The sequence below is a fragment of the Cricetulus griseus genome, chromosome 8 (assembly GCF_003668045.3).
Source record: "Cricetulus griseus strain 17A/GY chromosome 8, alternate assembly CriGri-PICRH-1.0, whole genome shotgun sequence".
In the NCBI taxonomy this organism is placed as follows: domain Eukaryota; kingdom Metazoa; phylum Chordata; class Mammalia; order Rodentia; family Cricetidae; genus Cricetulus; species Cricetulus griseus.
Window position 1 is genome coordinate 64,767,446 of NC_048601.1, and position 23,059 is coordinate 64,790,504.

The following is a 23,059-nucleotide window of genomic DNA, read 5'->3' on the forward strand; positions in this document are numbered from 1 at the left end:
GTTAAGTCAATAGCTCTGCTCCACAGCCAGATGCCCAGGCCCTGTGCACACACTGACCAGTAATGTAAATTAGTGCATCCCAGGGGATCTTTCCTTCTTGACAGTAAAGGTTGAGATTCAACAAGGCACATTCTCTATCGCTGTCATTAAATTCATAGCAGATATTCCAGCCAAGGGGGCCAAACTTCTTTCTCTCCTAGAATGGAAGAAGAAAACATTCTGAGATACAGCTGATGAGGTTAATTTTGTATAATGACGGTGAGGTTAATTTTCAGTATTGAAAAATAGAAGTTTTTATTAATGGTGGGCATCCCTATATTGCAAGCAGTTAAAAACATTTGGTTCAGTTTCAGGCAGGCTTTTACCAAACAGGCCAAAAACATCTTCATTCAATGTTCCCCATGTTTCTAAAAAATATCTGTTATGGGAGATTTGACAGCTCTATCAAAAACAAAAACAAAAACAAAACAAAACAAAACAAAAACAACAAACAACAAAAACCCAACATTTGTTCCGCAGGATAAAATAAAACATTTCAAACTAGGAAAAAACCCCACCCCACCTAGAGATTGGCATAAAAATACACTATAATTATGAGAAAGAAAGGGAGATGGAAGGGGAAGAAAGGAGAGAGAGAATCCTTGTCCTAGTTTTATTTCCATCACTGTGATAGAAATAGCCTGACAAAAACAACAAAAGGGAGAAGGGTTTATTTTTTACCTTCAGCGCCAGGTTACAGTTGATTACTATGGGGAAGTCATGCTAGCAGGAACTCAAAGAAACTGGCCTCTTCACACACACAGACAAGAGCAGAGAGAATGCTCAGCTTGCTTCCTTTACCCTTACACAAGCCCACTGTGAATGGTGCCACCTGCAATGGCCTGGGTCTTCCCACACCAATAATCAAGACAATCTCCCACAGACACTGCTTCACACCAATGTCATCTTGACAACCCTTCATTGATTCTAGGTGGTGTCAAGTTGCAGTTAGAACTAACAATCACATCACCATCTCCTACTGTTTTAAGGAATTTTTCTATGCCTTGTAGTCATGCCACACCATGCTGGTTACTTGATGACTTTTCCACAGTGTCATCAATAACTGCAGACAACTAAAACGGTATACACAATCATAATCTTTCTGTCATCTCTTCCCATACAGTGAGATCCCCTGCCCCTCTAATATTCTACTATTCTCCCTAATTTCTTGATTTTAAACTGATGGTTGGCTCAGAAGTTGGTTCCATATTCTCTCCTGTAGATCAAACTTCTACTGAATGTTTTACATTTCCACCTATAGAGTTTCTGATTCCTTTAGATCATTTTGTTTACTTATTCCGTATCTTGTATCTTTACCCATACCTCTTCCACTACTGACTTTTTCTCTGTAGAAAACATACAGTTGAAAACCAGGAAGCTGGTCTAACCAATAACACCTAGAGGTAAGTAAAGAGTCAGAATTCAAGCACGGGATCACAGGAGGTATAACAGACCAAGTAATGCATCTTTAACAGATGGAAAGAAAGTGGTGCTGCTTTGAAAGTTATCTTTCAGAGGGTTTAGGGTTCTAATCAGAGGTTGGGGAGTAAGAGTGCAAGGAAAAACACATGAATCAAACTGAGTGTGGTGACATGCACCTGCTGTCTCAGAGTCTGGGAGGCTAAGACAGGAGGGCTGCAAAGTCAAGGGATGCCTGGGCTGTGCAGTAAGACTGTGCAAAAGTAAAGACTGTTGCTTTAAAACAACCAACAAAAAGTAAGGTGACCTTGAAGACCAGCAAAATAAAAATAAAAATATTCTTGGAGTTTTTATTGTAGGGACCACCAATTTTGCGACTGGATTCTGGAGGGGTAGTAGATTTGGAGCAAGACAGAGTTGAGCTGTTGAACTGGATCTCATGCATTCACCTGGGCGATAGAGGCAAGAGCTGGGGCTGTGAGATGCTGAGGCAAGGAAGGTATAGGGATCGGTGGTTGAGCTAAATAAACATTGGTTCCAACACAGAATGGGCCCTTGGAGTTTTAAAATGCTATTTTCAAGTTTTCACTTACATTGTAGCTATTTGTACATTTCTAACATAGAACACTTCTTTATTGTCTTAAAAAGCAGAATCTGAGTTTAGAGAGAGATGCCCAGTGGTTTAAGAGCACTTGCTGCCCCTCAAGAGGACCCAAGATTGGGTTCCAGCACCCATGTCAGGTGGCTCATGACTCTAACTTCAGAACCAGAGGGCCCCACACCCTCTTTTGGTTGGCCCAAGCACCAACACATATGTGCTATATACCAACTCACCCATGCACTCACTCTCTCTCTCACTCTCTCTCTCTCTCTCTCTCCCCCTCTCTCTCTCCCTCCCTCTCTCTCTCTCTCACACACACAAATAAATAAAAATAAGCAAATCTTTATAAAAAAGCAGAATAGAGTATACCTGAATAATTGCATGGAAGAAACAAATACCAAATATTAGTTGTCTCCATTTTCTTCCAAGTATATTTTCTTCAAAAAACGAAGGTGTCATTTCAGTAAAGGCTCTCCTGATATTTGCACGTAAGCCCTTTGGAGGCTCATTGGTCACCTGAATTTAGAGAACATACATGGCAGGAAGGATGGTTTTATAGGGTTGCATTATTTTTGGGTAGCATGCATATACTGGAGCCACCAGGATACAGATACTGATGCCCAGTTTTGGAATGGTCAAGCTTACTTTGTGGTGTGTGTGTGTGTGTGTGTGTGTGTGTGTGTGTGTGTGTGTGTGTGTGTGTGTGTGTATGCACCCATGTGTGCTCAGGGGCTAGAGGAGGGTGTCAGGTGTTCTACTCTATCATTTTCTATCTTAATTTTTTGAGACAGAGTCTTTCACTGACCCTAGAGATAGGCTTGAGACTGGCAAAGTCCAGTAATTTTCTAAACTCTTCCTTCACAGCACTGGGGTTATAGGCATTTATGTTATGCCTGACTTTTTATATGAGTGCTAGGGATTTGAACTCAGGTCCTTATGCTTGCACAGTAAGTTCTATTACTCACTGAGCCATCTCTCCCCAGTACCACTACTTTTCGTCTTGTTTAACCACAGTCCATGGAGAACAGAGCCTAGCAGGGTCCTCAGACTTACCATGGCTGAACTACCATCACAAGAACCCCAGGTATTTCCATTTGGTGTCCTCCTCCCATTAAACATAAGACAGAAAATCTAACAAATCTCCATTGGATCTTGTTGTCATCTCAATATAGAACTATCCTGTTTACTTTGTTTCATTATGTCCCATGGCATGAGGGAAGGGAGGCAAGAGGTGTCTCTTATTTCTTATAGGCAAATATTTCCCTCACATTGGAAACTGAAGGCCTTCCTGTCTGTCAAATGCAGAAACAGCCCCTTAGCTCTGGGAGGGGTCCCATTCTTATTACTCTATGCATATAGCATTTTCTTGCAGAGGGGAGAATCGGAAGAGTTGAATGGCCAGTAGACCAGGACATGCAAACATGAGAACTGTCTTGGAAATCACTTCTCTGTTTGCTTTCATAATCTTTTAGGTGGGTCTCTGCAAGCTCTGTGACCCCTGGAGCCCTGGGCTGATGCTCAGAGACCAGTTCTCTCACATTCTAGTTGTATACATGCATTCATTACCTTGACGGAGTTCTGAAGGACTGTCACAGGAAATGTTGGACTAGGCATGGAGCTTAGAAAAAGCCGGAAAGTATCCTTGATTGTCTGATCTGTTTAAAAACAAAGACAAAACAACAGGAAGAAAAATGTGGAGCTTGTAGGAGTCCTTTTCTGTGAGAAACAGTTATTTGAGGGAGGAAAAACAATGCTGTGAGACAGTCAGTTTATACATTTCAGGATATCATAAACTGTATGAGGATGAAAGCAGTGGTCTGTCTTGAGACTTCCTGTCTGGGGGACTTGCAGTCTACAAGCTGGTAAGCTTCGATAAAGAAATTAGACATAGTAATAAAGCCTTACCTTTGTTTATTTAATATATAGATTTTATTGGTTCTTTGAGAATTTTGATCATTTCATCTTCTCCCTGAACTTCTCCCATATCCCTTTCACACAACTTTGAGACTTTTTTTTTTTTTTAACATCTATCAAGTCCAATTTGTGCTGCCTAAATATTTTTAGATGTGTGGCCTTCCAGTGAAGCACGGTCACCTTACCAGGGGCCACACTCAGCAAAAATTGGTTCTCCCTCTCCCAGCAGCTATCAATATAGCTTCTCTGCTGGGGATGGGACTTCATGCCCACCTCCTGTCAGTTTTCTAAGGCTTCTTGAAGAGCTGGCAAGGAGCTGAAGGAGCCCTACTGCCGGGAGCTAGTTTTGTGATGCCAGACTCTGACCTGTAGTTAAGACCTTGTCATTTCTCACTGGGTGTGAGATCATTCCACCTGTCATCATTTCTCATTTAAATGCATAGGTGTGGCATTGGGGGTGAGGGGCCTTTCGGGGAAGGTGGCTTAATGACCAAGGCAGCTGGGTACCCTGTAAAGAGGCAGCTTGTTTCTTCAAAAGGTAGTAGTGAGTAAATGAGACAAAAGTCACATAGCTCTTACACACTCTGAAAGCTTTCTATAGTTGGTAAGGCCCCAGAGAAAGGATCCTGGATACCTGAGGCCATTTGCTCCTCTCCCTATGGCATCCTGGCTCTGATTTTTTTTTTTTTTTGTTCTTTGTTTTGAGATGACATAGATCAGGCTGGCCTCGAACTCACAGAGATCCAATTGCCCCTGACTCCAGAGTACTGGGATTAAAGATGTGCATCACAACACCTGGTCCTATACTTCTCTTTATTTCTATTTTGTTTTATTTTAGACAGGATATCTTGTAGCCCAGGCTGGTCTTGGACTTTCCTTGTAGCCAAAGATGACTTTGCACTCCTGGTCTTGCTGCCTTTACTTCTCCAGTACAGGGATTCAAGGACTATGCCACAATGCAGAGGCTCTGTGCTTTTTATTGTATAGGGTAAGATTTAATGTCTTTTCTTGACCCAAGACTGTTTTTCTATTTCCTATTTATCACACCCATAAGATGCATTTTGAGTTCAGGTGGCTTCCCACAGAACACGACATGGAACAAATGATTCAGTGTGCTACCCCCTTACTGGGAGTTCAAAGGCCTGCTTTTGAGTCCTGATTGTGGAACTTTACCCACTTTCCCTATTGCTCAAATCTGTCTTCTCAATAAGAGAAAGCATGAGGTCCATAATGGGGAATTGCCATTAGGCTGTCTGGACAAGAAAGGCCATGTGAGGATGGTGCCGTTACTCAGAAGCAATGTGCACAACTTACTTGGATCTGTGAAGGTTTTGATCAGCTCTTCCATTGCCAACATCCAAGAAACAGCAAGATGGCAGTTCTGCAGAAATACCCAGTTTCCATTTTTCATTGCATCCTTGATCATCTTCTCGGCAATGGGGCCTTGCCCCTGTCCCAGGGAAATGGATTGTACTCTGAATGGAACAACAGTGGAAGATTTTCATGCTGTTTTAAACAATACAGATATTTTAATTAATTTTTAAAACTACATTTATTTATATTTTCTGTAGGCCTGTGTCACACACACACACACACACACACACACACACACACACACACACACACACACACACACACACGGGTACTTAGGTTCCATGGTGTGCATATGGAAGTCACAGGACAATTACAGGAGTTGGATCTCTCCTTCCACCGTGTGGGACCCAGGTACTAAACTTAGGTCATTAAGCTTGGCTGCAGATGTCTTTGCTCAGTGAGTTTTGTGTAGTTCAGGTTGGTCATGGATGTGAAATTCTCTTCCTCTACCTCCTGAATATTTAGTATTATAGGTGTGCATGATGAAACCTGTTAAATGATCTCTTTTTCATATTTCATTTGAGAAATATTTCCATACTTCAGATGATATTTCCTATATTATCCTCTATTTCTTTGCCTACCATGTTTCTATCTACCAGCTGTCAGGATTGATTTAGATGCACAAGATGAGGCACTGTTCAAAGGTCATATTATGTATGTGGCCATGTCACTGACTTAGGACTACATATAAACATGATTATTTTTCTTCATTGCTTTAAAGGGCTGTTTTCATCATAAATGGTTTCCCAAATTAGGTGGGTTTATTTCTGATTTTTCTATTCTCTTTTAGTCATCTATTTATTTAGCTTTGACCAGACCACAATGTCTAAATGACTCTTTCTAATAGGTTATAGGAAATCTTGACATGTGTTAAAATATATGATGCCACCTTGTTTTGCTTCAGTAATATTTATCCATTCCCTTTATCCATTGTAAAGCACTTAGTTCAGTGTCTTCCAGTGTAGTCACAATGTTGAATGGCTAGTGAGTGACTGCTCTTTTCCTGAAATATTTTCACACCCCCACCCACTGTTAGGGTTCTTCAGAAAAACAGAACCAATAGGACACACACACACACACACACACACACACACACACACACACACACACACACACACACACACACACACACTTTCTTAAAAATGTATGAGGATACATTCTCATAACACACACAGTTGTGTGTATATGTTCATATGTAAGATATAATGGGTTTTGGCTCATGTGAGTGTGGAGACCGGGTCAACTTAAAGTCTTCCACCCCTAAGCTGAGCATGCAGAAAGCTGGTTATTTCACTCAGTCTGGGCCCACAGGCTCTGAGACAGGGTGTGAGTGCCAAAGGAACACCTTCAGCCACCTTTCTGTGCTTTTCTGTTTCCTCCCCTGGGACTTTCACATTTACACATCTCAGGCTTCCGCTAATTTGTCTTCATCCCTTTTTGCCTGCTCTGAACCATTTCAGTTGACCTGTGTTCACACACCTGTGTCTTTCCCCTGCCTCCTCACATGCCTGTTCCATCCCTTCAGTGCTACCTTCCTTTCAGGATTGTGTTTTCCACCTCTACAATTTCTACCTGGTTTCTTTACATAAAGCCTGTTTATTGATGCCCTTATTTGGGTGAGACACCTTTGGTGTTTTCTGCCAGTCCCTTGCCTGTGCTTTCTTTTAGTTGTTATGAGTAAAACTAAAACAGCTCAAGTTTTGTTAAATATTCTTACTTATATGTAGAAAATAAAAAGTTGATTTTTATTTTTCGAGACAGGGTTTCTCTGTGTAGCCCTGGCTGTCCTGGAACTCGCTCTGTAGACCAGGCTGACCTTGAACTCACTGAGATCTGCCTGTCTCTGCCACCCGAGTGCTGGAATTAAAAGTGTACACCACCACTGTCTGCTAAAATGTTGAGTTTAAAAACATACAGAATAGGATCATGGTTCAAACTGACCCTGGCAAGGGGTTTGGTGAGGAATAAAGGACAGCCAACAGGTACAGGGTGTAGGTGGACAAAAAGATTATACTAACTGGTTGACAAGAGTTAACTGCTTATTTCAAAATTGCTGGTAGAGAGGATTTTGATGGAGATGTCAGTCACACAGATCTGATCCTAACAAATGGTATATATACATGTCTGATGACATGTAAATCAGTTACTATTAGTCAGTTAAAATATATTTTAAAATTTTTATCAAGTTCAATGTCTTACATTCTTCAAAGTAAGTTGCTAATAATTATTTCCCTTGTGAATGAGCCATACTCTCCCACTTCTCTTATTTCTTTGGATGCACTCTAATTTTTTGAAATGTAGGTATTTTGAATATATAATGTGGCAACTATAGAAGTAAGGTTGTCACTGGTCCCTGATGTTTATTATTGCTACATGTGTGGTTGCTGTTTTTATTTAGTGACTTTTCTAGTGTCTGTATTCTATGTATGCACACTGATCTCTCTGGTTGGTTGGCTTAGTTGGCAACTGTTAGTGAAGCAGAGGTTTCACCTAATGTCTGGAGTGACAACACATTGCTCAGATTTGCATGTGGGCTCTGTATGTCTGCATGCTCATCAGGGATGGAGAGAACTCAGTCTGTCTGACTGTCAAACTGAGGTATGGTATTTTCCAGATTTTAGGTTCAGACTGAGGTAATGGCTCTTCTTAGGTCCCAAGACTTTGGCCTGGAGCTCATCCCATCACCTGTCTTGGATCTCTGCCTCCCAGATGTAGACTGGAGTTATATATCATCAGTTTTTCAGAGCCTCCAAGGTGCCCACTGCAGAACTTGGACTGCTCAAGACTCCATAATTACACGATCCAATTCCTTATAATAAATTTCTATACACTTTAGTATAAGGTTGATGTGGACAATAACAATATCATATATCATACAAATATGTACACACACAAACATGTACAACTATGACTTTGTGGTGTGAACTTACCGTTCTGCATACCCTTTCTCCCGGGCAAACCTTTGAAAGGCGCCCATGGGATCAGAGCCTGTGCTCAAGATGAACACCAGGGGTGTGCTGCTGGACATGTCCTGATACAGAGTGGCCAGGTCTATTGGAGGTGTCTCGATAAACTGCTTGCCAAGATTCTCTATCACAAAGTCTGTAAGAGCAAAAACGACCTGGAAGTTGAAAAGGAAAAGAAGGTTAAAAGTAGTATGCTGGATGAGGGTACCTTACATTCCTACTCCAATTTTCTCTCTCTTACAAGAGGGTGCTCTGCACTTTGGTATCTAAAAAAAAAAAAAACTTATTTATTTTTAATTATGTGTATGGTTGCATGTGGGTATGTGCATGTGAGTGCAGGTACTGGTAGAGGCCAGAAGAGGGCACCGAATCCTCTGGAGCTGTGTGTGCCCTGTGTGTGTCCTGTGTGTGCCCTGTGTGTGCCATGTGTGTGTAAGTGACAACCTGTCTGCTGCCTGAGCTGGGTGCTGATTTCTGGATGCAGGACTTCTGAGTGTGTGTGTGTGTGTGTGTGTGTGTGTGTGTGTGTGTGTGTGTGTGTGTGCACATGTATGCATGAGCTTGTGCACTTGAGTGTATGTATGAAGGTCAGAAGACAACTTTAGAGGATCGGTTCTCTTTCCACCTTGGGGTCTGGACACTGAACTCAGAACATTAGGTTTGCACAGCAAGTGCTTTCACCCGCTGAGCCTTCTTGCTGGTTCACTAAGTATATTTTTGTTTTTTAGAATGAAATTTCATCTTTGGGTCTAATGCTGCTTCTGAAGGAGGCTGGATTTGTGTCTGAGACTGTAGTACCCCATACGGATCACCTGTGTTAGAATGTCCCTATTCTTCTGAAGGAACAGTTGAGCCATTGCACACCCAATGACCCTCTTTAGAACAGACCTGGGAACGACAGGTCAGGCACCTTACACTCTTGACTCTGAGATCTTGTCTTTGGTCTTAATCTGTTCCATGGCTTCAACAGGTACTTTATCTGGGTAGGAGTCTAGATCTTCGGTTTGAAGTTTGAAACTTAATTTGGATTGTTTATTTCAAACTCCAATTTCTTTTTTCTTTCCAGTTAGCTAATTGATTTACTTATTCAAGACAGAATTGTATCCTAAGCTCCTAGTTGATCTGGAACTCACTAAGCAGATGAGACTGACCTCATAGAGCTCATAGAGATCCATTTGCCTCTGTCTCAAAAGTGCTGAGATTACAGGCACATGTCACTATGCCTGATCCCCGAACTCATTTATTTACCATATCATTGTCTGGAGCAAACAGAGGGACAATGTTCCTGAATGATTTGATGAGGGTATCTAGTTGGAAGGGCGCATTGTCACCTTTGGCTCTCCTTCTTAAAAAATTTTTTTCAACTTTTTTTATTTGAATTAGAATTGACTCTTCTTTTCAGTGTGATCCTGTCTGTGGTCTTGGCTGATTTGGGTTTTTGAATACTCTGGAGTGACTGACTGATTCTCACTTCTAAACCACAATCTAGATTCTAGACTCTTCCATTTTTTTTAATATTTTAATTTTATTCTTTAGATGTCTGTTTACTTTCAAAGGAAGGGCATACAGGGCATGGATTTGAATGGGATAGAGGTCAAGGGAATCTCAGAGGACCTGAGGGTGGGAAGCAAATTTATATTATATGAAACAAATCTCTATTCAATAAAAAATAAAAAATGGTAGTAATGTGTAGTAATGAAGGGACCAGGCCCTCCCCCCCCCCCTTTAGCAGCCATGACAGGCTGCAAAAGAGAATCAACTTGTGCTTGCCTGACCTTGCCCCTCCTCCCAGTTAGCTGACGTGCAGCACTTTATGGTAAAAGTGGCATGCCGAGCATAGCAACCACCTGGTGAGGGCCTATAGGCCATAGCAACCAGTTGACCAATCAACACAGGACAGGTCGTCCAAGCCTGGAAGCACACCAATTCTGAGACTGTTGTATACCCCTAGACACTCCCCATGGGATGCCCCATAAGTTCCCCGCCTAACAGTTTCTCAGGGTCCTCCTACAGCCATCCACTGTGATGACAGGACAAAGGGCCAGGATTAATGCAGTTAGCTCGATAAACAACAACAACAACAACAAAAGACACTGCTTTTGCATTGGAACAGGTCTCTTGATGATTTTGGGAGTTCAGAATCTGGGCACAACTAGACTCTTCCATGTTAACTTGCGAAGCAAATTTTGTTTGGCAGCAAAAGCCTTTTAAGAAGTTTGCTTGAATGTACAGGCAAGACTTTTCAGTAAGTCCTCTGTGTGTTGGCATAGATGCCTGCCATTTGTAGTTTTCTTGATTTTTAAAAAATGATTTCATTTTTATTTTAAATGATGTGTGCATCTCTGTGAGGCTATGTGTTTGTGATTGCAGTGTCCATAGAGGCCAGAAGAGGGAATCAGACCACCTAGAGCTGGGACTACAGGCAGTTGTGAACTATTTAATGTGGGTACTGGGAACTGAATTCAGGTCATTTGCAAAAGCAGTATGTTCTCTGAACTGCTGAGCCATCTCTCTAGCTCCCTGTCATAGAAAGCCTGGTTATGTATATGCATAAGACCAGTGATTACAGCTATAGACTTTTTATTTAGACTTATAAGTGAAAGAATCATAAACCTGATTCTCCACTCAGATCCAGCATTTATTAAGACAAAATTGGGTTTTGCCTCATTGATACCGCTGCTCATTCTTTCAGTCCCCAGGGTTATTTTGGGGCAAGTCTCATGCATCACATCATTTTGCCTTTAAGGAATTCGGTATGTTTCTGTATGACAGTCTTTTAACAACATGACTACACAGTTACTAATTATAATTTCCATTAATTTCAAATATACAGCTAGTGTTCACCTTTGTCGGGCTGAATAGTAAATGTGTATGTATACATGCTTAAAGATCAATATGGGGGGGGAGGGCTGGAGAGATGGCTAAGTGGTTAAGAGCACTGACTGTTCTTCCAGAGTTCAATTCTCAGCCACCACATGGTGGCTCACGACCACCTTGAATGAGATCTGGTGCCCTCTGCTGGCATGTAGGCAGAAGACTGTATACAAAATAAATAAATAAATAAACAAATCTTTAAAAAAAAGATCAATATGGTTAATGTTGAGTCAAAATAAAGTTTGTACAAAAGTTTAGTTGATTTCTCTCATATGTCTATCACTATTAAAAACTCATCTTTTGAAATCTAGAGAAATGACCCAAGGATGAAAAGCACCTACATGTTTGCAAAGGATCCAGCGACCTCTTGTGACCCTCGCAGGCACCAGGCATGCACACAGTGCACACAAGTATGTGTAGGCAAAACACTAATACACATAAAAGAAATCTATTTTGTTTTAATAAAAACTTTTTTTTTTTTTACCCTTGAGAAACAAACATGCAGTCACATAAAACAGACTGTGTAGCTTGCAACATTTCTCACAGTTGAGAATTTTCTAGCCACAGTAGCTTCATCCTCAAAGTTCCTTTTTCTTTGGTACTCTCTCTTTTTAGTCACCACTCACTTTGCCAACATTTCACTGGTAGCCACTGTCCCATTTTCTTTGAAGGCTTTCCATATGCTTCAGAGCCTTTCCTTCCCAAAGTGTTGCTGGGTCCTAACCACTCTACCACCATCCAAGGTGACACATGCCAAGCTCAGGGTCAACATGCAGAATTCCTTGTCCTGTAACTCCAGGGGCATCTCATCTCGTCTCAGATAGCTGTGGAGATGGTGAACCTGAGATAACGACCATAGTCCATCGTCACCTGTTCACAACGAAACCTCTTTGTACACCCACAAACCCCTTATTGTGCTTCCTTTTCCTAGAAGACGCTTAGCCATGCTTTCAATGATGCTGTGGCTGTTACACTTCCACTGCAGTCGGCGGCATCCCATGCCAACAGAGATAGGGCAACACCACATCAGTAGAACACTAACCATTTCTAGCTAATTCCAGTTAGTTCTCACAGTGTCCTTCTCCTACCTCCATCTCTCCTACAAAGAACAGCTTCCATTTCTATTTAGTGCCTCCCTGTAAGGGTCCTTAGCAGGTGACATTAGTCCCTTATTACCAGCAGAAGTCGGATCACATCTGCACATTTGAAAACGAACCGTCAGCATCCGTTGTTACCTTGCCATAATGAAGCTGCAAGCCTCACTCTTTTTCCATGATGCTTCTCTCAGTATTCTTCCTGATTCTGTGACTACACATTTTCCTTCCTCAAAGGCAGGGCTCATCAGAGTATCATCCTCTGCCCCATGACCTCCTATTGTACTATTATTCTCCCAGGCATAATAACCTCGGTGGCTTTACTTCCCAACTGAACACTGATGATTCCCTCATCTGTAGTCTAACACACACCTCTCTCTCTGGAGTTTCCAGACAGCCATCCACTCTGACAGCTAGTAGGCACTGACAGTTCACAGCCATCTTTCTCTACCTCATGCCTTTAACCTTCCCCTTTGGCTTAGTTTTTGGTACAAATAGCCCCACTGGCACCCAGGTAGAACCTGGCAGCCACAGCCAGTCCCTCATCACATCCCTGCTCTCTCGACAATCTGCTACTTTTGTCTTAACTCGGGTATCTTTGATCTCTCACACAGACTACTTCAGTAGTTTTCAAACCGGTCCAGAGACCATAGTTTTGTGCCCATCAAATGCCTCCTCCCTGTTATTGCTAAGATTAGTTTCCTGCCAAAACCTTCCAACAGACCCCAGTCCTATGTGAGAGAAGGCAGAACTTCCCTAATACAGCTGACAAGAGGTGACTAGGTTCCCAGCTGACTTTTCTCTTGTTTTGCATGGAAAACGCATTCTATTAAAACAATTATTTTCATTTTTAAAGCTGCTTCCTAAACTTGGCTGTTGTTAGCCACAGGTAAATGTATGACTGACAACTAGCTATGATCTTTGCTGGAAATGTTATGAAGTGATGACTCACCTTTTCTTCTTTACAGCATTTAATAAGAATTAACTTATGGAAAGAGCTGAAGTCTGAACCCCAAAAATGTTCCTTTCCCTCTTCATGTTTTGATCTAACATATCCTTCCCAATGCTGTGGGTTAATATATGTCTCAAAAGATCCTGGAAAGACAATTTTAAAAGATTTTTTTAAAAAAATACAAACAATTTTGACTCTGAAATTAAATAAATGCATGTTGCTAGTTAAAAGAAGATACCTATGTTTGCTGCCAGTTTTTAAAAATACAGCTGTGAAAATAACCTCTCCCCTATTCAAACTAGATAGAAAGCAAAAAATTTAAAATGAGATCACAAAGCAAAATTCAATAGCAAAACACAACCCCCCCTAAAAATTAATTGAGAAGTTAAAAATAAAGGAATATATAGAGATATTATATTAAAGAAAGTTGAAATTGGAAATGATTAGAGTAATACCAGGTAAAACAAAACATAAAGTAATCATAATTAAACGATGCTAGGTCAAGTTCTACTATTTAAAATGTAAATTATACAATAAAAGCATAGCAAAATAAAGACATATATTAGATAATAGCATGGAATATGTCAAGCAGCACCTTTTGGAGAACTATAGTAGGAAAAACATAAAAAATACAATAGTGTTAAGAAATAGCATGCAGAGGGCTGGAGAGGTCACTCAGAGGTTAAGGGTGTTGGCTGTTCTTTCAGAGGACCCAAGTTCAATTCCTAGCTCCTGCATGGTGGCTCACAATTACCCATAACTCCAGTTCCCTCTTCTGACCTTTTTGGGCACCAGACATGCACATGGTACGCAGACATACAGGCAAGTTGAACATCAATAAACATAAAAACAGATACATCTAAAAAGAAAATTAGAAAAATAGCATGCGGCTGCTGGCCTTCCACAGAAGAAATATTGACTCTGGTCTATGGAATTTGATTGAGATATATAAAAGATGAATACGTTGACATATATACAACCACATGCTCCCAAACACAGAGCGCATCATTCTTCCCACATTGTTCCAGCTTTGCAATAGTCCCAAGAATTGAGCCTGCATCTTATGTGTGGATTAGGATGCTAGCTAGCTTTGCAAAGAGACTTATTTTTTTATTTATGTGTGGGTGTCTGCACACATATGTATAGGTGTCTACAGAGGCTAGAAGAGGGTGTTGGATGCCCTGGAGCATATCTTCCGAGGTCTGATAGTAGCAAAGAGCCAATGACACTTCAAAATTGAGGACACTTATGGTAGTGGTCCTCGGGTAGTGTCCACCTGTGCAGAATTTGTGACTCCGATCGGGAGTAGAGGTGATTACAGGGTGTGCCAGCACAGGGTTCACAACACAGCAATGCTCACCAGCTGCAGGTGCTTGCATTCCTGTAAGAGCAGCGGGAGAACCAGTCCAGTCCAGTCCAGTCCAGTCCAGTCCAGTCCAGTCCAGTCCAGTCCAATCCAATCCAATCCAATCCAATCCAGTTTGAAGCCAAACAAACCCAAAGCGCATGGGAGACTGCCTCCAAGGTTCCCATTTACTATTTAATTTCTAGTGCATTAACATACTTAAATATTGTATGTTTTATTTTAAAGACTTACTTGTTAAATAAGAGTGCTTCTAAAATAAATAAAAATGTTAAAAGACTTGTTTTTGTTTTATATTTTAATATAGCATGTTTATTATTTGGTAATTTCATATATGCATGAAAGATGCTGATCATCTTCAGCTCCTCACAGTAACTCCCCTCAGATCCACCCCTTCTCTTCCATCTATTTTTTTATTTTTATTTATGTGTATGTGTGTGTCTACAAGTGAGTTTATACCTATGTGTGCAGGTGCCCAAAGAGGTCAGTAGACGGCTTCTGGTCCCTGGAATTGGCGTTATGGGTGGGTCTGAGCTGCCTGATGTGGGTAGTGGGAAATGAACCCAGGTGCCCTGGAAGACCAGGAAGCTCTCAAGCACTGAGCCGTCTCTCCAGCCCCGGCATATTCTAAGCAATTACCCTCAACTAATAGAATTTGTGGTACTTGAAAATCATAAAAGCTATATGCTGATATAATTATGAAGACTGAGTTAAGAGTAACAGTGCAATCAATTGCTAAATATCATCAGTGAAGACCTAAATCTCACTTTTAGAGCATAAATCTTAGAAACTTTTACAATCTTCTAAATTTTCAGTTCAGTGGACACTTTACCATCTTATCACTTTATCACGAAGCAAAAGGCTGCTCCCAGAATTCCCATGCCCGTCAACCCAACTCCTTCCTTCTTTCTCTGTCTGCACTTGCCTCATCTAGTCCTCTGGTTTAGGTCCATCCCCAACTGTCCATGTATGGGCTTCTCTGATGAGTAGATTTCATGAAGGGTTCTGCTACAGTCTCTAGCTAGCTCATTAACTGATGCACTATACACAAATGCAATTTATGTTTGATGTCCTCATCAAGTAGCATTTCTTGGTCGTCTTTATTTGGAAGTCAAATGAGAATATCGGGATTCCAGAAATTCTGGTCCACATAGACTCCACACTAGCACACTTGCTGGGCATGCTTAGCTAAATAAACAGTAATGTTAGAAGTATGAGAAATTACTGAGAAGAAGAGGAACATAACTTCACGTCAGTAGGGGAGAAACTAAGATGATCTGTGGATGATCAATTTGAAACCAAGAAGGGAAAAAGGAAATATCTGCAAGCTGAGATAGTAAAAGCAAACCCAAGTTGGTCAGCTTCTCAGGCTCATTAAAGCTGACCTTCTGGACCAGGGTTCCTCTCCGTGGAGAGTTCTGAGCATTTTAGGGAGCTCAGCAGCATTCTGGGTCTCTTCTTACTAGACACCTGCAGTACCACTCCAGTGTGGCAAAGAAAATATCTTTGGACATTGCCAAATATCCTCTAGGAGCTGAAAATTCTCACCAGTTTGGAAAATAGAAATAGGTCAATATCTGAAATAAATAGGATGGACTAAAACCTGCCTGTTATTAGAGACTCTTACATGCCTCGAATCAACACCCCACCAAAGATACACCTGAACCATAACAATGATACCCCACTACTTATAGATTCTTGCCTCCAACAAATGAGATGCACAGAACATTTCCCATAGACTGCACATACATCAAGCTGCCAAAATGTCTAAGGAATCACAAAGAATCAAGCACAAGAATAATTTTCATTATATAACTGAATTTGATCCATAAAATAAGACCCTCACATGTTATTTGCTTTTGAACTACAAAAGCTTTTAGTTTTTGGAATGAGCACAAACTAAGATATACAGGGAAGAAAATTTTACAGTTCAGAGCTGTTGCTGCCTGTGACCAAAGGGGAAAAAGGTCCTGTACAGAAGTGGGAAGGATTCTGAGATGTTGATACTGTCCCGTTTCTCAATGCAGTGGTGGTTTATACGTGGGTTAGTGTGTGACGTCAGGTTGTACTTCTGACTGTTCAGTGTACATGCCATCCCTTTAAAAAGTTTAAAGATCTATGGAATGCAGTTACAGTTGCCTTAAAAGTGATAAAACGGGGGCTGGGAAGATGACTCAGTGAGCAAGGTGCCTGCTGTGAAGCATGAAGACCAGAGTTCAGATCCCCAGCACCCATGTAAAATCAGGTGTTATTGTTCTTGCCTGTAACTTTAGTAATGACCCTGTCTCAAAAAAACCAAAAAACAAAAAACAAAAAAAAAAAACAAAATAAAAGGTGGAGAAGTAATAAAAGAAAGACAACTGAGGCCGGGCGGTGGTGGCGCACCCCTTTAATCCCAGCACTCGGGAGGCAGAGGCAGGCGGATCTCTGTGAGTTCGAGGCCAGCCTGGTCTCTAGAGCGAGTGCCAGGATAGGCTCCAAAGCTACATAGAGAAACCCTGTCTTGAAAAACAAAAAACAAAAAACAAAAAACAAAAAACAAAAAACAAAAAACAACAAAAAAAAGAAAGACAAAGACAACTGATGCCAGTTTCTCCCCCCCTTTCACTCTTTTTCTCTCTCTCACACACACAGAATGTAAAGTAGCCAGGAAATATCAAAATTCATGGGCCGAGCATTCAATTCAAGATATTGTAAAAGTGATTATCTTGTAATTTTTTTTTTTTTTGACAAAAAGTCTAGACATTGGAGAAAGGGTGAATATATGAATTAAAGTCAGAATTCAGGAGCCTATTTACCCACTCCCCCTCAACAACAGTACTTTTTGTCATCTTACCTAAGCGCACAGATATGGGATGTAACAGTATATTTCTTGTAAGTCCTTCAAAAACTGGAAAGAATTCTTCTAAGTCACAGCATGAGAACCACATTTGAAGAGGCAGCCAGGGAGCCTCTGGCTTAGGAGGGCGCTCCTACAGGGAGACAGAGAACATGAGCAGCAGTTTACAGAGACAACCGTAGCAGCACACATTTCCACTTTGTCTAGGGGAAAATAAGCTGTAACAGCATGTTAGAAACAACTATTCTTGGGGCTGGGCGAGGCCTTGTGGGTAGGGGCACCTGCTGTGCGAGAATGAGGACTTGCATTTTCTCAGCATCAGGGGAAACATTTGGGGGTGGCTGTTTACATCTTTCAGAGTTGGAACTTGCTGGCCAGAAGCCTAACCAAAAACCAGTGAGCTCTAGGCCAGTGAGTCTATGTCAAGGGAAAGAGCGATAGAGGAGGGTACCCAGCATTCTGTGCTGGCCTCCACCCATCTGTTCATGGGTGCACCTCCCATATGTGCACCCTCACATACCCCCCCACAAACATTTTCTTAAGACAAATAGCAATATGGGATGAAACAGACATGAATGATAAAGATAACTGTGTTACTATGGTTGTGAATACCCATAATCCCATCGGAGGCGGAGACAGGTGCTATGGAAATTCCTTTCATTTACCGTGAAGATTTATCACTGTCTTTGGTTTACAAAAAGCAAGCTGACTGACCAATAGCTGAACAGGATGCAGTTAGGCAGGAAAGTCAAACTGAGAATGTGGGATAAGGAAGGGCAAACTCAGAGGAGTCACTGGCTGAAGCAGAGGGAGCAGGAGATGAATGTGCCGTGTTAATAAAGGTACTGACACATGGCAGAGCATAAATAAGGAATATGGGTTAGCTTAAAATGTAAGTGCTAGGGGCTGGAGAGATGGCTCAGCGGTTAAGAGCACTGGCTATTTTTCCAGAGGTCTTGAGTTCAATTCCCAGCAACCATATGGTGACTCACAACCACCTTGAATGAGATCTGGTGCCCTCTGCTGGCATGCAGGCAGAAGACTGTATACATAATAAATAAATAAAATCTTAAAAAAATGTAAGAGCTAGTTAGTAATAAGCCTGAGCTATTGGTGGAACATTTACAATTAATATAAGTCTCAGAGTGATTATTTGGAAGTGACTGCCAGGACGGGAAAACAGCCTACAGACAGGAGGGCCACCAATTCAAATCCAGCCTAGGCTCCATTGTCTTAAAAAGCAAGGAAGTAAGTAAGAAAGCAAAAGGTACAGTGCTGTGTCAACCTCAGTTCTCAGGGGGTTGCCCTGCACATCAGGACAGGTGCCGAGACTTTCCAGCTGATACTGCAGAGAGCAGAGCTGATCTGGTGAAGGAGTAAAGGCAAATCTGTTATGCTCACATTCTGACTCTCCTGCTTCATTCCACATCCATCTTCCCAACTCCAAAATACTCCTATGGTTAATGGTATTCTTTTCCCTGTACAACTATACTCTGAAGCAGAGTCCAACATGAACTCAGCCTGGAAGGTAAGGAAAGCTGAACAGTGGAGTAATACCAGCACCAAGACAGTAAAAAACCTTACAGGGATGGAGAGGCAGCTCAGAGGTTAAGAATTCTTGTTTCTTTTGCACAGAACCTGAGTTCAGATTCCAGCAGTCATGTTAGATAGCTCACAACCACCTGTGAGTTTGATTCCAGGTGATCTGACACCTTCTTCTGGACTTGGCAAGCACTTGTGTGCCCCCCCCAACATGCATATAATTTAAAGGAAAAAACCATTAAGAACACACACACACACACACACACACACACACACACACACACACACACACTCTAGCTGTGATGAGCATATATGGAGTTACTTCAAATATTACTAGAAATCTTCATTGTGACACCATGAAGCTGAAGAGTTTTTCAAAAGAGAGATAACTATGACTGCAAGCCAAAACTAGTTCTCTGAAATTTCCCTAAATAGATGCCTGAGGCTTTGGACTATGTTCTCAAATAGTTTGTTGCATACAAATCATATACCACCCAATTCAACCATTTAAAACATTGATTCTCAATGTTCCTAATGCTGAGAACCTTTAATACCATTCCTTTTTGTTGTGACCCCGATCATAAAATGATATTTTGCTGCTGTTATGAATCATAATATACATATCTGATATGCAGGATATCTGATAAGAAATCTCCAAAGGGTCTCAAAACACAGGATGAAAACTGCTGATATAGTCCAATGATTTTTGAATATTAACAGATAACTGTAACTGTTCCACAGCCAGTTTTAGAAGACTTAATCCTCTAAACATACTCTAGCAGACATCTCAGGTTCAATTCCAGATCACTGAAATAAGGTGGACAATGTAATTAAGTGTTACACTAAGTTTATGGTTTACTAAGGCATATGAAATTATTTTATACTGTACTGAAGTCTATTACATATGCAACAGGTAGCATTATGCCTAAAAATGCATATACCTTAATTCAAAACATCATTGCTAAAGATTGCTAATGATCATCTGAGTCTTTACTGAGTTGTGATGTCTTCACTGGTGGAGAGTCCTGGTGTTGGTGGCTGCTGACTTTTCAGGGTGGTGGCTGTGGCAATTTCTTCAATCCAGGGCAAATCTTGCCTCTTTCTTTACAGCAGATTTCTCTGCAGCTTGAGACGTTGCTTGCAGAATCTCACCCACAGTAGAACATCTTTCAAAATTGGAGTCAGTTTTCTCAAATCCTTCTCATTCAAGTAAGTTTGTGTGATTTTGTTTTATCTTAAAAGATTTATTTTTACTATCTCTCTCTCTCTCTCTCTCTCTCTCTCTCTCTCTCTCTCTCTCTCTCTCTCTCTGTGCACTTGTGTGCACTTGTGTGCAGGTGCCCATGAAATCCAGAGGAGGATGTTGGATCCCTTGAGTGCTGGAAGCTCATCTTGGTCCTCTGGAGTAGCAGCAAGCCCATTTGACCACTGAGCCATCGGTCCAGTTTCCCAGATAATTAATTTTCTAGCTCACTGGCTACTTCTAACTGTTTCTGAGGCCAGGACAAAGCTGCACGGGAGACAAAATATTAATCAAATTCTCCAGCCAGCTGGAGGCATAGCTGAGCTGGAACCATGCCTCCTGACCGTGGAACAGTGTCAAGTGACTTGTGCTGTGCTTTGGATGTGGACTGCCCCTTGCAGGCTCCTGTGTTTGAACAATGGGTCTCTAGCTATGGCGCTCTGGGTAAGGTTGTGGAAGCTGTAAAAGGTGGGGTATTGCTGGAGGAAGTGGGTAACTAGGGTTGGATCTTAAGGTTTTTATCGTCTGGTCCAATTTTTTTTTTTTTTTAAGTTTAGACCAAGACATGCCCAAATTTGAATTCTCCGCTTCCCTCCTTTTGCTTTTTTCCCCCTTCCATTTCTATAGTTCATGGTTAGTGGCCTGCCAGTAGCTTATCTGTTGATGTGTCTGTTGTTTGTCCCTAACAAGGAAGGACTTTGCTCTGTATTTATTGAACAGAAAACAAGGTTTGTGAGGGAATGGGGGATACTTTTTTTTTTTTTTAAACAGAAATCTTTATCAGAGTTTTATGAGGGAAGAATTTACTTAACTGATCCAGGATAGCACTCCAAATCAAACAGATGTTATCACCTGTTTCCACAAGTTGTTTTCAACCTTCCTGCTGGCCCCTGCTTCTATCCCAGCTCTCCTTCCTGACTATGGAGGAAGTGTGACCATGTGCCTCCTGCTCTGCTTCCATGCCATCCCTCCATGACAGACTGTGCCCTCTGCTGGGTTCAATTTGCCTCCTGTCAGCCATTTTGTCACTACCTGGTCACAACTATCAGAAAAGTGACACACGGGCTGACAGGCAGGAGACAGTTCACCCTCTCAGGTACCTTCTCCATTCCTGCTGATCCTCGGAGGAAGAAATTCCACTCAGCCTCGCTTAGCAGCAATTGCTGGCGCATGATATCCACGCAGAGCATGAAGCTGTAGATGAGTTTGTGCTGCTCGAAGAGCCCCCGGGAAATGTTGGTGTATGCAGTGAGGAGGGTCTGCTGCAGGAGGATGTTCATGCGGTACTGCAGATCGTCGGCCTTCTCAGAAGTTTCGATTGTTGTGTTGAACAACTGAGGAAGAGAGAAGACTGTGACCAAAAACTCATTCCTCCACTCTTCCCCCATTTTGACAAACCCTGAGCAATGTAGTAGTCGAACACTGTGGGAAAATCTGGAATGGATCTCAACTTGGTGAGGTTTGTGTCCTGCACCATGAAGACCACGAGAGGAGAATCCAGCTCATTTCTGTGTTGTATTTGCTCACGGATTTCCATTTTCATGGGAATTGTTTGACTGCTATGGATGAATGGAAATGGTCTCTTCACTCAAAGAGACTCATGAAGTGCTGCCCGGTGACAACATGGAGGATGGACACATGGGACAGCTTTAGCACGGCCTTCTGGGAGATCAGACTGCAGCTGCAGAGAGACACCCTCCACCCGAGGTGAGGGGGGTGAGTGGCACACAGGCTTATCAGGTGAAAGAAGTAACTGCTAGAATTGTTGGCTACCTCTCCCATCTGGAGTCAGGGCCCTACCGTCTTCTCTCAAGTCTGGACTACCCTGAGCAATTTGCTAGACCTCAGTCTGAGTGTCGTGCGTGCCTCTCAGGGCTGGACCAGGAACCCTGCCTAGGTCCTATGTACCTTTGCTTCAGGGAGATGCCCTCTTGGCACCCACTCCATAGCCTTGGAGTGGCCACTGACCATGAGTTTGGTTGGATGCTGTGTAGTTGGATGATCACATACATATGAGGGTTAGTCCAACTACTAATAGAAATAACGGTAAGAGACTCTCCACATCTTACTAAATGTTCCTGATGAATACCATAAACCAGGAAAGCTAGCCAATGTTAATTAAATTTGAAGAAAATCAAAAGAGGGAATTGTAAACAAGATGTACTGTTTTTTTCCCTAAAGAGATAATTTAAAAAACTCCATAAAAATTGTAAAGAAGCTGCTGGGAAGAAATTTAAATTTCCCCCAGGACCAGCAGCACTTCTTGAAGGAAAATGTGCTCATGGTTGCACTTTGGGCTCCGAATTGTATTCTGCTTCTCAACTGCGACATTTGAAATTATCTAAGCGAGTAAGAACGCGGCCACTTGGAGTGAGGGCAGGGACTCAGCCTCACTTTGAGTTAGGAATTTAAACCCAGCCGTACTCCTGCCAGGTGTGCTTGCCCACTTGAGTGGGCATGGCGACATACTGTTCAGAAGAAGCAAACCTTATGCCTTGCTGTAACACTTCAGGTAGTGTGGTTCTTTTCTTGAGATAGCAGACCTACTTCTTCGAATGATCAATAACCCAGCCATATGAAAAGTCATTGCAGGCACACAGCCTAGTCAGTTTGCAGAGGTGTGTGGCAGGCCTTTCGGGAGAAGGTGCATTTTGTGTAGAAGGCAGCGTGCTATTAACACAGTGAATCAGTGAGTCTAGGCAGTGAGAATGGGTCAGCTTGGCGGGTGTGTCCCAAGGAATCAGCCACACAGAAGGAGTCCTTTGCTGTACTGTCATGGGCACGGATGTGGAGGAGGAGGAGGAGGACTTTGCTGTACTGTCATGGGCACGGATGTGGA

The 23,059-nt window shown here is 41.9% G+C and overlaps 1 protein-coding gene across 1 annotated transcript in view; it reads right to left on the bottom strand.

Annotated features, from left to right (window-relative positions):
- Dnah6 (dynein axonemal heavy chain 6) overlaps positions 1–23,059 on the bottom strand; it is a 192,975-nt gene that overhangs the window by 20,085 nt on the left and 149,831 nt on the right. Inside the window, exons 61-68 of the mRNA XM_027429458.2 lie at positions 21,321–21,554; positions 17,433–17,568; positions 13,234–13,376; positions 8,278–8,468; positions 5,288–5,448; positions 3,626–3,714; positions 2,429–2,575; positions 58–196 (exon numbers count right to left, since the gene is read on the bottom strand). Of these exons, the coding sequence (XP_027285259.1) occupies positions 58–196; positions 2,429–2,575; positions 3,626–3,714; positions 5,288–5,448; positions 8,278–8,468; positions 13,234–13,376; positions 17,433–17,568; positions 21,321–21,554 (1,240 nt within the window). The remainder of the gene's footprint in view (positions 1–57; positions 197–2,428; positions 2,576–3,625; positions 3,715–5,287; positions 5,449–8,277; positions 8,469–13,233; positions 13,377–17,432; positions 17,569–21,320; positions 21,555–23,059) is intronic.